Genomic DNA, 17,510 nt, shown 5'->3' with positions numbered 1-17,510 from the left:
ACGTATTTTGCTCTAACAATGTTACCGAAATTGATAAAATGTAAATTATTTTTGCAGAGCTTTCAAAACGATGTTGTGGATGAGATGATAAGTCATGATGTTATTCCACTGTTTCTTCAATATTTCATGATTTTAATTGATGATGGAAATGAATATCCAATTGACAGGTAGGCTGGCATTGCCAGCAAGCTGTTTGTTTATTTTTTTATTTTACTTAAGTTAATGCTAAAATTAAAAATGATTTCATCTATTTTTATACGTGTTTTATTTGAGCCAAAAAATGACATTTGAGGTAGTAAAGTATTTGCATTTACCTCTGTATTATTAATAGTCTAAATCAATGCAAATATGGTGGAAAGTAATAAAATCTTCTTTGCTTTCTTATAATAGATTTATTTATTAATTTTGAAAGGCTATATCGATTCGAAAGTGCTTTTCACTCGAATTTTTTTGGGTCATACATGATTCCACTTGAAATACCAGGTTGCTTTGCATAGGTCGTGGTTGGCATTTTTGCCTTTGCCAAACATACCTTCAACACCCACGCCCTGAAAGTTTATATTGGTTCATGCAAGGCGAAAGAAACTTTTTATACTTGGTCATTTTTAATTAATCTTGGTGATTATACTTGCATACATGCTTGATGCATCTCTTAATCATGACTAATTAGCGGGCTATTTTCATTTTAATTTCTCATACTAAATTGTTTTGTTGTTTTACTTAGCGTGAGATATGGATTCTTGGAAGTACTTAAAGGATTGGTGTTTAACATGACTGAAACTAGCTCAGAATTTTGCTTTGAATGTTGCAAGCAAGGTTTGATTACGTTGATGGCCGTACATTTGCAATATTTACAAGGCTTATTTTGGCTTCCATTGGAGGTACTAATGATTACCCTTACGCATAATCAACTACCATTACATTTTAAGGTACTCATTAATCTGAAAAACCTTTTAAGTTTGGCTACATTGACTTTCTTTGTTTCTAGTATTTCAACTTAGATATTAATTTTTTTAGGTGAAAGGTTATGCAGAACAAAAAGCTGTAGGTATTATGTACAACTGTGCAAAAAGACCAGAGCCTTTGATTTATGCAAAAGTACAAAACACCTTTGAAATAATGTCAGAATTTAGACACGAAATGGTCAAAGAAGTGGTAATTTAGCTTTATTGTAGCTTTACTTAAACTGAATATAATCAGAACGCATTGGAAAGTAAAATTTACGCAAAAAGTATCAACAATTCAAAAAACGTATTTAACAAAAAATCTTTTGAAAACAGCTGAATATCTGCGCTCGATACTAGTCTTAGGAACAATATTAGTTCTCACATCAATCACACTACATTATTTTCTGTTTGCATTGCATTGACACAGGGACCAGAAAGGATGGAATTTTTAACCTTCATTGCTTTTTCTGTGACTTACATGGCAGAGGAAGATCAGCTCGGTTCCTTGAAAGTCCATCAGTCTTTAATTAACTACATTGTGGAGGTTAGTATTTCAAAAGATGCTGGTAATTGATGTAATAACTTCAAAATACTTTGATAAAAATCTACGAGCTTTTATTACTTTTAATCTCATTTCTTCTATTTGGGAAACCAAATCAAAGAATATCAACAAAGCTGTTGCAAGCAATAAAGACATTAAGCTCAAAAGAGGAAGTTATTCGCTGTTGGAAATGTTTGATGGTTTAGCTCAGCTTGCTCGCAATGACGACAATGCAGCAGCAATTCTAAAATGTCCTGAATCCGTTGATTACATAACAAAATTTTTAAATTCAGGTAAAAATGGTTTATTTAAATAATAAACATGTTATGTTGGTTACAAAAAGCATGTCATTATTCATAATATTATTCAAATTTTGTTGAAAATATTAATTGATAATTTGTACATTTTTTCTATTTTATTTTTATTTCATAAAGCATTTTAAAAGCTAATCAGTAACTAACCATACCTTTACCATACGCAAATAGATCAAGAGTCAAACAGAAAAGCTTCCTTGCAACTAATCTGTAACATTTGTCAGTCGAAGAGAAACAAAGGGAAAGTTCAGAAGCAATTAGAACTGTTCGATCTACTGACAAATATGCGAATAAACGACCCAAACCAGTAAAACAATAAAACTTAATCTAAAATATACGATACTGCAGTAGCAAATGTGTTTTCAAAATATACGAAGCATAAAGGCGTGATCTTCCAAAGTTTTCTATAATTCAACAGAGAACTGACGTTTGATATTTGAACAAGAAGCATTGCCTCACCACAAAATTAATTACATAGCAACTAGTTTTAAATAATTTTGTTTTTGTATTTTAAGGGACCTCAGACTCATGGCGGATGAGACTTGTAAATTCCTATCTTCCCCAGCAGAAAAATCTTTATCAAAATTGTTTAAACTAAGAAAATAAACAACGTCAACCCATTTCAATAATCACATATCAGCAGAACTCGGAGTCATTGTCACAAGAAACAATGAAAATCGATGGGAAAGTAGCACACAAGCGGCATGATCTGAATGACGCTTTACAGTTTAAAAACTTACATTATTGTTTTAATTTTTTACACATGGCTTTATAATTTCACTGAGTTACACAAAATGATGTACAAAAATATTAGTGATTCTGCTTGAAAGACTCAATTAAAAGTTTTAATGCAAATCGCAAGAATTGATTATGCTTTATAATATTGAGTTTTTTCCGCTTTTTTCGAAATCTGATTCTGAAATTTTCACCAGTATTTGTGTTGCTATTATTAAAATGGTTTATTTCTATAAATTGATTCTGTACATTTTTCAATTTTACTTTGTACTCATTTTATGTCCTTAGTCTTTTAGTAAACTTTTAAACTACAAACATGATGATCAACAGTTCCGGATAATATACATTTTGTGAAGTAAAAATTTAGAGAATGTATATTTTAAAATTTGTAAATATTTCATTTCATGAAATTTTGCAATTTTACGTGATCAATATTTGGATGTAAAGTGATTTTATCTCATGAATCATGTTACATTTGATCATATACATCATAAAGTATCACACATATCATATGATTTTATGCTAAAAGTAATTTGCTGATTTTGTAGTTTGCTTTGAATCGACAAGCGATAAATAAACATAAATAAAACTGTCTCTCTTTGGCAACCAAAAATAGCGCTTCTAGTTGCAGCAAATATAGATTTATGACAGACTTTAGTTGAAAAAAATGTTACATGCATAAACAAATTTTAATACTCCTGCCCCGGTCTAAAGTCGCTCGTTATGGAAAACAGGTGTTAAGCGCGAAACGCTTAATAGATTTAACAGATAAACAAGATAGCGAAACTATTACACCTACTACAACTCTGACATTTTATTATGCAGAAACGTATTTTGTAATGTTTATTATTAAATAAAATGTCATGACATAATTACACTTAAAATATTTGCCACAGTGTTCATGATTTTGGTATTGACGGGGATTTTAGAGAAATAAAAGCCGTCAAAATTTTTGCCTCGCAGTAATAATTTTTCAGGCATAAATGTTCGACAACTTATGCTCAGCAACGTTGTTGTTTGTAATATTTCGGGCAAGCCGTTAACGATGAGTTTGTGGACTTTGTAGACAGTTTCCAGTTCGAGCTAGATCCAAGTAATTAAAACAGTAAATATATCAACTAAGTGTTTTTCAAAGCCAGGAATCAAGCAATGATATGTCGTCGCTCAGTTTAAGTCGTGCAAAGTAAAAAGTTCAATGCAGCATCACAAATTCCTTTTGTTTAATGTCCAGTATACCGTTGTCTCGCAAGTAACATTCCTTTGTTTTCAAAATTTGGTGTGTTTAGTTACATCGTGATATAACTCAAATCGTTCAGTTTCATGTCACTGAAATTTTGCAGATCGATTTCCACACAACCGATCCCATTCGTTTCTTTTATGCTTTTTATAGATTTGTGCAATGTAAGCCAGAAGTATTATTGGAAATATGAAACAAAAGGGCGGTGAGGTATAAGTGTTATATTTCGTATTTCAATAATGCGTTCCGATAGACTCCATTTTTTCTTTCTGTTAATTGCTTTTTATGTCGACCATTAAGGCGTTTCTTTTCAACGTTAGTTGTCGCTAACGAGCTACCTCGACCTTTCAGTAAATCTTGTGTGTTTAGTCCATTAGACAACCTTTTTATATAGCCTACTGTAAGATTACTCTTTTTCCTGCCAAACATTTTTTAAGCAATACAGTTTGTTTCTGATGGTTATCATCGGTCTACGGTTTGCATGCTCGGTTGTCTGCATAGCAACCAAAGTGTAAGTAATTCCATGTGCAAAATACGCAAGTCAAGAATGCAACTCAACTAAATGCGACCACAGGTCAGTTTTTGGTCGGTTTCTTAGCTCTTCTTCGCAATACTGAAGACAACAGAGCAGGTTAACGCTGGAATCTACAGTCTTAAATGTACAGTTTGAGTTGGAACTTTTCACAGCCTTCTTGAGCCTTGGATAAAGTTCAGTCTCATGTATTTGCCATTATGCTCAAAAATATAACACAACTAGCAACCTAGATTTTTTAGAATCAAAAATCAAATCATGGATTATCAAAACGTTTCACATCTCACCGACTTTACCAAACATCGGTCTTTAATTATCAAGAAAAACCTCAATTAAAATTAATTAAAACAATTAAATTTATATTGCGGTATACAGTATTGGTATACTATCTACATATTTACATATCCTACATACTATATAGTATACTATCTTAGTCAAAAACTGGTTGTACGTCCATAGGACACTCACTAATGGGTTCGTCATTCGGCCATCACAAGTGCAAACGTAAATAAGCCAAACCAGCGAAATAAAAGGTCAATTTGTGTATTTTTTTTAAGTTAGTTTAACTGTTTGAAATTCGCCTTGTCTGAACGAGTACTAGATACTTTTTTGAGCATTAGCATGTAGGCGATTATGACTCTTTGAACATAGTTTACAATCACTCGTACAATCGTTAAACATTCGTAAACCTAAGCATGAGGACCTATAACTTCTTTGTTTGCGTAACGCCGCAAACTCGATGGCAGCAACGAACAGCACGATAAAGTTGATATGTCAACGTTGTCGCTAAAACTTGTCTTTCAACAAACATTGAGAGTAACCATTACGCTTGAATAGCTTACATGTGTTTGCGGAACGACAGTGCAAAGCTGTTATTTAAAGTAAATCCAATGGAGGTTTTTCCTGTCATCTAAAATATTTTATGTTATCAGAAGTTTACAGATATTTCAGTCAAGCAAACACAGCCGTATAGTCTAGGAATCTAAAAGGTTTAAGTTAGTTAAACAATTAAAAGCTTTCGAGGTGGCGACTTTTGTTTGGTGACAGAGTAACCTGGCAGGAAGAGAGAGTTCACCTGTAGTAAGCAGCTCAATAAAATCTGCTGACTGCAGGCTATAACTAAGGTTACTTGGACATCACACTTCCCTGAACACAGGAAGTCCGCAAACACAGGAAGTCCGCTTTAATGCGTAAATGTAGTTACACTGCTGCATTGAATAAAGGAAACAACCTTGCAGCCGTAGTTTGTCAGAAACGGACTGAGATATATTAAGAAGTGTATCAAAAAGATTGAGCAAACAATAAAATTTCAGTTTTTAAGCGATTTATCTAACTCTCTTCAAAATCAATCGAGCCTACATAGTCGTGTTGTTATGGTAATAAAATGAAGAACTTTTACTAAAGTCTCTGAGGGTACTAGTACTATTTAAACTGTTGGATGGCGAAAGAAAACTGCTAGAAAGCTGCAGCTTAAACTTTTAGTAACATTTTATATTTCAAATGTGATGATATGTTGTGGTTTTAAGTTCAGTTTTCTTACGAAATAAACGTATTGCTATCCTTATTGGGCAAAATGCCAGCGGAGCATATTTGGAACAAAGCCAAGACTGCTTTGGTGTTTTATGTCAATGGGCGAAAGGTGACTTAGTTTGTCGATATAAGGTGCTTGTTCAAGGGACACTTTAAGTTTTCTACTCTTCCCATTGTCACTTAGCACAAGGCTTCTCAAACTATGGGTCGTGTCTAAAATTTGAGGTCGCAAAATGTATTTTTTGGATCCTGAAACAAATTCAACTTTCATAAGTTGAATTGTTTTTTGGTATTTTTTTTGCTTTTCCTTTTCCATTACGCAGTTCATTTGTTAATGATTTACTGAACAGCTAATTTCATAAATTGTTTGCGTTTGCATGATGTCGCCATAGACAAAAATAGCACTTGATATTTGTGATGGGACGTTTATTGTTTTAATATCATTAACATGTAGGCCACCCATCAAGAGGTCGCACAGAAATTTCTTTTCTAAAATGGGGTCACACAACAAAAATGTTTCAGAAGCCCTGACTTAGTATATGCTTTGTGTGGGTACTTTATCAAATTATTTGGCAACCATAGCTACATTGTCCCTAAAATCATAAACTGCGTTATTGACACGAAATGGCTAATGCACTTTCCCATGGATACATTGTTATTCAAGTCATTTGCTAATACTAATACTTTGATAAACCTATTAATTATAAATGAATATAATTTAACAGCTAACATTGAAGATTGTTATGTGCTCGTGTTAGGTTAAAATTCGTAAATGGAAAATAGAGTGTAAGCAAATCTTTAAAAATCCCTTTTGCAGGTTACAGATGAAAGCGCAGATCCTGAAATTTCTCTTTTAACTTATTTGAGAACAAAGCGTAAGTGATCGCGCAATTTGCAGTGAAAAATTCTCACTTAAACTATGAAAATTTGAAAACAAAGCATAAAAGGATGTACGAATCAATAGCTTTTTCAGCCAAATTGTTTACGTTTAAAGTAAAATACGGTTTTATTTTGACAAAACATTACAATGTTTATTCTTGTTGTTGTATTTTAGTCAGATTGACCGGTACCAAGCTAGGATGCGGGGAAGGAGGCTGTGGAGCTTGCACTGTCATGGTGTCCAGATGGAGCCGCTATGAAGGAAGAATAATGTGAGTATACAGATAGGAAGTTCTGAAAGTTTTTACACTGATATGTCTTCGACCATAATCTAAAGCGATGTAAGAAGCAACACTTGTTTTATATTAATTTCTACGTAGGTTACGATCAATATGTCGTTTGCGAGGGTTTAATTTTTTGGATACATGTAAAACGTTCTACTAAACTGTCATGGTACTGTCTATGAGTCTTGTTTTGCGCTAAACAAAAGCAAATGCGTTATTTTCATTTTATAGTCACATTTCCGTTAATGCCTGCCTAGCACCTGTTGTATCAATGCATGAATGTGCGGTTACAACGATAGAAGGGATTGGAAGCACAAAAACAAAGCTTCACCCAGTTCAGGTCATGTTATAAGTGCAATGCATTCATGACTTGTATGTCTTCAATTAACCTACAATTTAATTTTTGTTAAATTCAGTGGTTTACTAAAAGTACAAATGCAAATTATAAATCAACTTCAAATCAACAAAATTTTATGCTATCTAAAACAGGAACGTCTGGCTGATTTTCATGGATCGCAATGTGGTTTTTGTACTCCTGGCATTGTTATGTCTATGTACACATTGTTACGTAACAAAGAAGGTCCAACGTCACGTGACATCGAAATGTCACTTCAAGGAAATCTGTGTCGATGTACAGGTTATCGACCAATATTGAGTGGTAAGCTTGCTGACGTGATGCAGCACTTTTTGCCAAATAATAACCAACTTAACCGACTTCTACTGCAGTATTTTAAATACTTACATTAGGCCTATATATAATGCTATGGAAGTCTAAACTTGGCTCTGTTTTGTCTAGCATTTAACACATTTGCCAAGCCGTTACCACCAGGCGCTTCGGGTTGCCCTTTGGGCGCAAATTGTTGCCAAAACAAGCAAAATGGTTGCGACAGTTGAGTATATGACAATTCATATTGACTTAGTTAACATGGCTTTTGATCAGTTGCATCATAAATGAATATCTTGTAGATCTAGTTGTAAATGGAGACGTCAAAGTTGAAGATAGTGACGTAAAGAACCCGTGTCAATATGCTCCTCATGACTCAACCCAGGAACCAATATTTCCTCCAGAATTATTGGTAAACAATTTTTCCTGCAGTACCTGTTTAATTGGACCTTATAAATTTTAGAATAAAATTGAAAACTATTAATCAAAATTTTTAAGATTATAATTCTTTTTCGGAGGGCAACGCTGGATGAACTTTTAGCATTTTTTAGCTGACTTTAAGCTAATTCAATGATGATCTGGATTTTATCCACTACATTAGCACCCATTAATTAATTTTGTATTAAACAAGGTATAATTGAAACACTGAAGTAATGAAAAACATTTTTGAAAGAAAATTTTCAAGCAAACTAAACGATGCCGAAAATGTTAAGTTAATATTTTCTCTGATCATGAGAAGAAAACTTACTTTGAAGGACTAAAAGTTGGTAATTTGTTTACAGATAGCAAGTCAACAAGAATCTTCGGAGGTTATAAAATTTGTTGGAGAACGCGTCACGTGGTACAGACCAATCACATTAGCTCAATTAACCGATTTGAAGGAAAAATATCCACGAGCACATCTCGTTGTCGGCAACACTGAGATCGGAATTGAGACTTGGGTCAAAGGTCACCACCATCCTGTCATAATTAGTCCTGCTTACGTAGACGAGTTGACGACCATATCTATCAATGAAACAGGTTTCTGTTAAAGTGAGGGGAAAATCCAAAAATAATTTGGCCTTAAAACAAACAACATTAATCAGTAACCTACTGGTCAAGAATTTGTACTAATATGTATAGTGGTTAAGCAGTAATTGCCAAAATTGTATCGCAAATTTGATTATGACGAAAACCCCAGTGATTATGACGTCATAATACCATAAATATATCTGATGTCTGTGGTTTATATCAGGTACAGTTGGCTAGATGACGCGTTGTGAATAGAATACGTCTCCATAGGTAGGTGATTAGTAGCAGATAATTTTTATTTTCAGCATAGGAATATCACAGATAAGCATATATAAACTGGCAAAACATTCTTGTTTTTACCTCGGTTACCGGTACCGAATTAGGCTAGCGCCAGCAGCCCAGACTACACTGTACCGGTACTCTACTGTCGGTTAGCATTTGCTTTAACCAGTACATATAGGCTAGACACGAACGCTAAGGTAGTTTAGGGTTATTTAAGGGAAAAGTCCCTGTTATACACATAAGTACGTTGTAGTTATACCTATTCTTCTTTATTTGTTTGTTCCAGAAAATATTCTATTTATACTTGATCCAAAAAACCGAGTCATCCCTATTGTTTCTTCTAGTGTGACGTAATAAGAACCGCCACCCTCGTCACAATTAAGCAATGAGGTTGTGTTTTCCACTTATTTATAGCAATAACTGCTTAACCACTACATATTAGTACAAATTCTTTCACCAGTATATTTACTAGTCACAACTAATCTTTGATTTAAGGCCAACTTGTTTTTGGACTTGCCCCTCACTTGAAGTATATAGCTTTGTTAGGGTACGTTTTATTTTTTGAAGAATAGGGCGACAGGTAAAGTTTCTATCAACTGATACAAAGTTTTTTTCAATAAGGTATTCCTCTTGAATTCCATTCTTATCACTTCAAAGTAGCGTTAACTTTGTAGCGACCGTTGGGTGTTTGTTTGGTTTGTCGCTGGTTGGCGCCCTCGGGACGTTCTCAGCATGTATTGATTTCTGCACTGCACGTTCGTTTCACCACGCCATTCGCTTTCTGCTTTGCTTGCGCACACAGGACAGATGATTCGATTAAAGTCTTAAACTAAGATGGTTGTGTTTTAACTTTTAATATATGAGCGAAGGTAGCTTACAACTGTAACAGCAGCCTTCTGAGTCAGGAGTCAGCAACGGATTAACCTAACAACGTAACAGCTTTAGCCTTCGCCATAACTTTTTATAAGGTTACATATGTTGACATTACGATTGTAAACACTTGTTTAAATGGTTCCTTTTATAGACGTTTATTCGACTGGACATTTAGAATGTGTGTTTTGTACGACAGGCGTAACCATCGGTGCTTCATGTACGCTGACGCAAATATGTCACCAACTGACGCAAATAACAACGGAAAGACCAGCTTATCAGACCCAGCCAATGAAAGCTGTCCTTGATGCACTTCATTGGTTTGCTGGAGATCAAATACGGAATGTTGCAGTAAGTAATCTCACTTTTACTTTTAGGACTTAGCACAAACGTCTTACTTTTCTAACAACATGAACTCACACTGGGTCGAAAATGGAGTTCTTATACGTGCTGTTTGCATAAAGGAAATTTCTTGCACATTATATTTGGATCAAGCTAAAATGTAGCAAGTATTGTTTCGACACACTCTGCATAACAGAAATCAGAAAGATATCCTGGTAAATAAAAGCACTTTTAGGTGTTAGGAGGAAACGTCATGACAGCAAGTCCCATATCTGACCTTAACCCCATTCTAATGGCTTGCGAGAGCGAGGCAAAGTTCATGCTTCATTCCCGAGGTGAACGAACTTTGAAAATGGATCAAGATTTTTTCCCGAGTTATAGAAAGACTGCAGCTATGCCTGGAGAAGTTCTAAAGTCCATCACTCTTCCTTTTACAACAAAAGTATTTCACCGTGTGTTTCGCATTGCCATAGTTCATGAGATCTGCAAACCATTTTGAAACGTTTTTTGTAAAGCACACATAATCTAACATTCTTCTTTAGTATATACAGTTGATATCATCATCGTACTTTTGTATTGTATACGAATATTTAAAGTTCTACATGCAATCCAAACGACGAGAAGACGACATATCTATAGTAAACGTCGCAATGAGGGTAAAGTTTAACTCTAAAACTCGGAAAGTCCAAACGTTTGTTGCAGCATTTGGTGGCATGGCAGCAACAACATTCATGTCAGCTGGAATGATGGAAAACATGAAAGAAAGGTATTAGCTGAATTAAAAAATCTTTCCACCCATAAATTTTAATGACATATTTCGAGTCATATACAAAACCATCGACACAAATAACCAAAAACGTAAATGTTTAAATTTAGATATTGAAAAGTTGAATTTTTTGCTCTAGGGAATGGGATGAAAGCTTGCAGGAGGATGGAATTAGATGGCTTGCTGAGGACTTGCCTCTTACACTGAGTACTCCTGGAGGAATGGTGGAGTACAGAGAAGCTCTCGCAGCCAGTTTTTTCTTTAAGTTCTTTGTCCATGTGAAGGAATGTTTGATCAAGGACGGAATATCCAAAGTAAATTTGGCATTATTGCTTTGTTTTGAATAAATCTTACAATGAATTTCCTTTCTAAGTTTCTTTGTGTGACAATAGCAGGTTGTCTTGTCAGTTGAAGAAACGTCTACGCAAGTTCCTCTGGGTGGGGATTATTATGGACGCTTGAACACACAAACATATGAAGATGTAAAGTTCTGTAAACATCATATCAAATGATATTGAATGTTCCACAATAAACTTTCCTCAATATTTATGCGTACTTGAAAGGTGCCGGCAGAACAACCGGCTGATGATCCCGTCGGAAGGCCAATGAAGCATCTTTCAGCTGTAAAGCAAGTGACCGGAGAAGCAATTTATTTAGATGACATTCCACATTATGCTGGTAAGAAGAAATTGCACATTGCAATACTTTCCTTGGGCTGCTGGAAACGACAATTAGTTCAAAAGTAGGCCATAGTTTGAAGCTAAGCGGATACAAGCAGCGTAATATTTTACAAAAGTTTGCTCTTTAATAGATGAATTGTATTTGTGCTTGGTGACAAGTACAAGAGCTCATGCCTACATTCGAGGTGTTAATATTGACGAAGCAATAGGAACACCAGGCTTTGTCACCTACGTAGATTATCGTGACGTACCTGGTTCCAATAATGTTGGAATTGATAAACAGGATCAAGTTTTTGCCAAAGAAAAAGTGAATATTTTACTATTTTGGCTTTTTTGACATTTTATTGACCTGTCGTAAAATGATCAATGTTGTGTTTATGTTGAGTGACTGTCGCTCTTCTTTCAACTCAGCTGTTCCAGAAGCCACATAAAACGTAATTGTGATGAAAAACTTTGATTCAGGTGACCTATGTGGGTCATGTCATTGGTGCTGTGGTTGCAGATAATAATGCGCATGCGCAAAGGGCAGCCAGACTAGTGACCGTTGAGTATGAAGACATAACGCCAAGAATAATAACAATTGAGGTAAAGGTTGTTGGGATCAAAACAATTACAAGAGACCGAAATTGTCAAAATATATTCTAATTAATATTTTACCTGAAACTTCCATTTTACAGCAAGCAATAGAGCATGAGTCTTATTTCCAACCAGTCAGCAAAATGATTCAGGGAGACGCTGAGACTGTGATGGAATCCTGTGATCACGTTATTAGTGGCGAATGCAGGTTAATAGAAGTTCGACTGTATACATTGACTGGTTCATATCTAAATTTTTGTAGACACCAATCTTGTAAAAAATAAATGCAGGTAAATAAAAATGTAATGGTGTATATTGATTTGCCATATATTTGTATAGACAACTAATCTGGCAATTAATACAAAATCGCGTTATTAACACTGGAAAAGTATTTTGGTCTCATTTTTAATTAAATTTGTCTATTTTTTTTTAACTCACCACGATATTTTCGTAGAATTGCTGGCCAAGAGCATTTCTACCTGGAAACGCAAGCATGTCTTGCGGTGCCGAAGGGAGAGGACGGAGAAATGGAAATATTTGCTTCCTCACAAAATCCCTCAGGTCTACAATTGAATGTAAGTGATAAGTTCGAAACTATTCAACATAATCAAGGAATGTATCGCAAATATATGTATACAGTAAGTTTTTAGTTTTTATAGTTAATTGCCTACAAACTTCTACTTAATATCTTAACATTTACTTGAAATCAACGTAGATAAGCAGACAATACACATTATGTCCTTGAATCATGTCTTGCCTTAAACATCAAATTCATTTAGATTATTTGGAATGTCACTGTATAATAAGTGTTGTTAGGCTGCACGGGCTCTAGGGGTCCAATGCAATAAAATAGTCGTAAGAGTAAAAAGGATGGGCGGAGGATTTGGAGGAAAGGAAACAAGATACAACGTTCTCTCAAATCCTGTAGTTGTGGCCGCCAACAAGCAAGTTAAATGCTCTCTTAATGTTTACAAAAATTTGAAAAGAATACCATAATGTTTGTATAATAGTTTTGTATGACGTGGCCAAAGAATTCACGCTTTGTCTGAACTTGGCAGGTGCGGAAAGCCAGTGAGATGTATGCTAACCAGACAGGAAGACATGCTCATAACTGGACAACGCCATGCCTTCCTTTCTAAATATAAGGTAAGTTAGTTTGTTCCGGTTTTAAAACTGTAAGCAACATCAGAGAACGAAACTGAAGACATTGTGTTTGAACATTGATGCTTTACCTATCTGCTGATGCTTCTTTACCTATACTGTATAAAAACAATATGTTTCTTTTTTCAATAGGTTGGTTTTAATCAGGAAGGGAAAATTTTAGCTCTAAAGAATAATTTGTACTCAAACTGCGGAAACACTTTGGATAACTCTTCCGGTGTGATGGACCGTGCCTTGTTCCACTCGGATAATTGTTACAGGTTGAATTAAAACTAATAATATTTGTCGATTGTTCGGTTCAGTGCGGCATTCTTTCTGTGGTCTTTTGAACTTATGATAAATATCTGCATGTAGAAGTTTATTAAGTATAATGCGCGTTTGCGTTTAAGCGAAAATTAGGTACAAAATTCCAAATTCTTGCACAGAAGTTAAGTTAACTTATCAAAGAAATAACATGTAATTTTAGAATACCAAATGTTAGCCTTAAAGGCGTCATGTGTCGCACCAATATTGCGTCCAACACGGCGTTTCGTGGATTCGGTGGACCGCAGAGCATGCTTGTTGTAGAAGAATGGATCACTAGAGTGGCCGCAGTATTAAAACTGGATCCAGAAAAGGTGAAAAATTCGACTTGCTTACGTCATTATGTTAAATGTATTTATGCATTTTTAGTCTTTTTTATCGAATGTCAGTCATAGTTAATGACATCATATATAGCAGGGGTGGCCAGACCTGCTTCCTGCTCGAGCCGCATATTACCAATTCGAGCTTTAAAAGAGCCGCAACACAAACACAATAAAAAATACGAATTTATTCACTCACAACGAAGTGTAGCTATTGATAAACATTAGTGCTGCGTGGTGATACTATGAGTCTCCACCTGGGCTTCACCAACTCTTTATGCAATTATTAGTGTAACCGTAACCAAGACTTAAAACTAGGTCAACCCTGAGGTACAGCTTCAAACTGACAGTTTACTTAACTACAGTGTACAAGTTAGCACACTTCTGTACAATAATGTCCTTTTTGGAGTGTAATTTGATTATTACTAACAATGAGTCCATTGTTACTACGTGTGATAGAACGCATTGTTTCATAATCTGATCAAACAACTCGTCTAGACCGGGAAAATGCATGTCTAATTCAACAATGCAAATTCATTAAAGAGCCGCAATTAAAGGCTCAAAGAGCCGCATGCGGCTCGAGAGCCGCAGTTTGGCTACCCCTGATATATAGCATAAATTGCACAGTAACCTAACTTTATACTGTTGTTATAAGAAAAATTGATATTTTTTAGTAACAAAACCGTCTGATCATTAATGTTGTTTGTCGTTTTTAAACCAGATTAGAGCAATGAATATGTATGAGGAAGGGGATTTAACTCACTTTGCTCAAAAGCTTGACAATTTCTTTGTGAGAAGATGCTGGCAAGAATGCATGCAACGTGCAAATTTCGACAAACGAAAAGCAGAGATCAAAACCTACAACAAGAAAATGAGGTTAACAAAGAAGGTTAAATTTTTGCAACAAAGTGTTCAAAGCTGCTCAATGTCAGCAGTGCTCATCTTTTAGTTACGTTTTTTTTTCTTTAACCACGGTTTGTGACAGTTTACAATTTTTATAACATAGGTGGCGCAAACGAGGCATTTCGTGTGTTCCAACAAAATTTGGCATCTCTTTCGAAGAAAACTATCTCAACCAGGCTGGGGCACTGGTGCATGTTTACAGAGACGGATCAGTTCTAGTTACTCATGGAGGAACCGAAATGGGACAGGGGCTACACACGAAAATGATTCAAGTTAGTATTCTGATATACTATAATATCCTACACAAGTTAAGCGTTGAAAAAATAACTACGACCTTTAAATTTACAGATTGCAAGCCGCTGCTTAGGCGTACCACATGCAATGATACATCTTTCTGAAACAAGCACCAGCACCGTTCCAAATGCATCTGGTACCGCTGCCAGTGTAAGCTCTGATACCAACGGCATGGCTGTAAAGGTGCAAAGCTGATCATTTAGAGTACTGGTAGTTCATTTTTTTCAAGAAAAAACGGATTAATAATAACATACAATAAATATAATATTGTTAATATTTGTTATATCTATTATTGTTAATACTGCCCATAATTTGTTTTGAAACAAGTAAATCCACAACAAGGTTGTTTTTAAGAACAAAAACTTGTTTCCAACAGAATGCATGCGAAGTAATCGTGTCAAGACTTCAGCCTATTCAGTCCAAGTACCCAGAGTTAAGTTGGAATGAAACAATCGAAAAGGCCTATTTTGAGCAAATCAGCCTTTCTGCAACTGGATTCTACAGGTATAAAGGCTATACGTTGATATAATACATGTACGTTGCACGGTTAAAAGAGATATTTTGAATTATCAAAGACTTGCAGTTTATTTACATTTTTTTTGCTACTTAACTGTAGGCCTATATTTAATCTAACTTATGTGAACAATTAGTTTAATGATCAAGAAGTTTATAATTTTAATGATCCAACTGGTTATTTTTCATGGATGATGTATATAGCTGGTTGTCAAACTACCTTTTTAATTTCACTTCATAGTTTTTCGTGTTTTTGTTTATTTATCTCTTCACTGCCTTTAATTTTAGTAACTTTCCTTTCAGAATCCCTGATCTCTTTTGGGATTGGGACAGGGAAAGCGGGAAGATTGGAAAATCAAAACGGTTCAGTTACTTTACATACGGTGCAGCGGTGTCTGAAGCTGAAATTGACTGCTTGACTGGAGATCACATCGTGCTCAGAACTGACATCGTCATGGATTTGGGAAGAAGTCTTAATCCAAGCATCGACATTGGACAGGTGAGGTATTTTGTCGTGATAGCTTAATACTGGTACTGGTTATCATTTATAACTGACCTAAAAGATGTTTTTGATATCAATAAATTAAGTCAAAATATATCGTGTGTGAAACATTCAGACGACTAGAAAGAAAAAGAACTATTTGTTCTTAGATCGAAGGAGCTTTTACTCAAGGGTATGGAATGATGACTTTGGAAGAACCGCTTTACTCGCCAAAAGGAGAAATGCTCACAAGAGGACCAGGAACTTACAAGATTCCCGGTTTCGGGGATTGCCCTAAAGAGTTCAACGTACATTTGCTGAGAGATGTATCCAACAAGCAAGCAATATTTTCATCGAAGGTACAACTGTTTGCAGTTAGCAGTAATGTAGTTGAAGTACATTAACTTAATAAGACCTTAAACTGCATACTTCCATATATTCTTAGGCCGTCGGTGAACCGCCACTTTTTTTAGCGTCATCGGTTCTCTTTGCGATAAAAGACGCGATTGGTTACGCCAGAGAAGACTCGGGATTGCCAAGAGAGTTCCGACTGGATTCTCCCGCGTCAGCAGAACGTATTAGAATGTCTTGCGCTGACCGCTTCACCAAACAGGTTTGTTCAAAGCAAACTTAATCATAACTCAACATAGGAACACATTTAATGATTTTGTAAGAACTATAGTAATATCACCTTCTTGACATTTCTCGATTAACCAATATTTTTGGCTTTCAGCACGCGTCACATTCAACAAATGAAGAGAAACTGACCCCATGGTCTATCCAAGCATAAATTTGTATGCTTGTATTTTAATGTTGGCAGTTGTTGTTAATTTCATGTTATAGAGATTGTAATACTTGTTCGAAAAATGGATAAGATGTAACTGTATAACTGCCATCATGTTCCATCTTGCACAAAACAATTTTACTGTATATGTGTGACGAAAATATGTCACGTGTTATTTATAGTATCTTATATTTTACCGTTTTTATGGTGCGTTAATTTTCTGCTTGATGTGCGATGATTACTTCACGGTGTTTTGGTTTTAGCTGATTACCTGCGATTAATTATCGTTGCTCTCACGTTTAGTGCGCTCTTATCCTATCAATAGTTTGGCACCTCACCTTTTGCATTCTGTAAAATCCGTTGTTAAGTGATTTAAGGAGGTCGGTTTGGTTTTGATTGTGGGGGCTGTTTAATGAAATAAATTGCTTTCTTGGGTTTTATTGATGATGTCGCCATTCACCGTGAATGTGAGAAAACAGCCTGGCACCAGAAGGCAAGAATTTTCGGTTACGTATGTATCTGTAATTTCTTTCCACAATTAACAGCTTCTGTAATTAAACA

At 35.2% G+C, this 17,510-nt stretch overlaps 2 protein-coding genes across 3 annotated transcripts; both read left to right on the top strand.

Annotated features, from left to right (window-relative positions):
* The first annotated feature begins 59 nt into the window (after positions 1-59).
* Positions 60-3,129, top strand: LOC143451285 (uncharacterized). Its single transcript, XM_076951729.1, has 7 exons — positions 60-167; positions 725-881; positions 1,018-1,155; positions 1,375-1,491; positions 1,610-1,781; positions 1,974-2,109; positions 2,318-3,129. Exons 1-7 carry the CDS (start codon positions 85-87, stop codon positions 2,406-2,408), a joined length of 894 nt encoding a protein of 297 aa, XP_076807844.1. The 5' UTR covers positions 60-84; the 3' UTR covers positions 2,409-3,129.
* Positions 3,130-5,604: 2,475 nt separating this feature from the next.
* LOC143451278 (xanthine dehydrogenase/oxidase-like) lies at positions 5,605-17,384 on the top strand. 2 transcript variants are annotated; one of them, XM_076951720.1, is made up of 30 exons: positions 5,605-5,945; positions 6,654-6,711; positions 6,891-6,987; positions 7,231-7,339; positions 7,489-7,657; positions 7,796-7,888; positions 7,966-8,075; positions 8,446-8,683; positions 10,026-10,177; positions 10,404-10,610; positions 10,765-10,934; positions 11,074-11,248; positions 11,330-11,416; positions 11,498-11,612; positions 11,746-11,921; positions 12,077-12,199; positions 12,292-12,398; positions 12,645-12,765; positions 13,007-13,134; positions 13,249-13,336; positions 13,484-13,611; positions 13,818-13,968; positions 14,696-14,850; positions 14,981-15,149; positions 15,226-15,354; positions 15,548-15,675; positions 15,988-16,183; positions 16,336-16,524; positions 16,611-16,778; positions 16,899-17,384. In XM_076951720.1, exons 1-30 carry the CDS (start codon positions 5,880-5,882, stop codon positions 16,953-16,955), a joined length of 4,059 nt encoding a protein of 1,352 aa, XP_076807835.1. In that variant the 5' UTR covers positions 5,605-5,879; the 3' UTR covers positions 16,956-17,384. The 2 variants fall into 2 exon arrangements, with proteins under 2 accessions (XP_076807835.1, XP_076807834.1); XM_076951719.1 differs by having other exon boundaries at positions 5,606-5,945; positions 11,327-11,416.
* The last annotated feature ends 126 nt before the right edge of the window (positions 17,385-17,510 follow it).

Source organism: Clavelina lepadiformis, chromosome 4 (genome assembly GCF_947623445.1).
Source record: "Clavelina lepadiformis chromosome 4, kaClaLepa1.1, whole genome shotgun sequence".
Lineage (NCBI taxonomy): Eukaryota > Metazoa > Chordata > Ascidiacea > Aplousobranchia > Clavelinidae > Clavelina > Clavelina lepadiformis.
The sequence above is the reverse complement of the archived record's forward strand: the minus strand, read 5'-3'. Positions and strand labels throughout refer to the sequence as shown.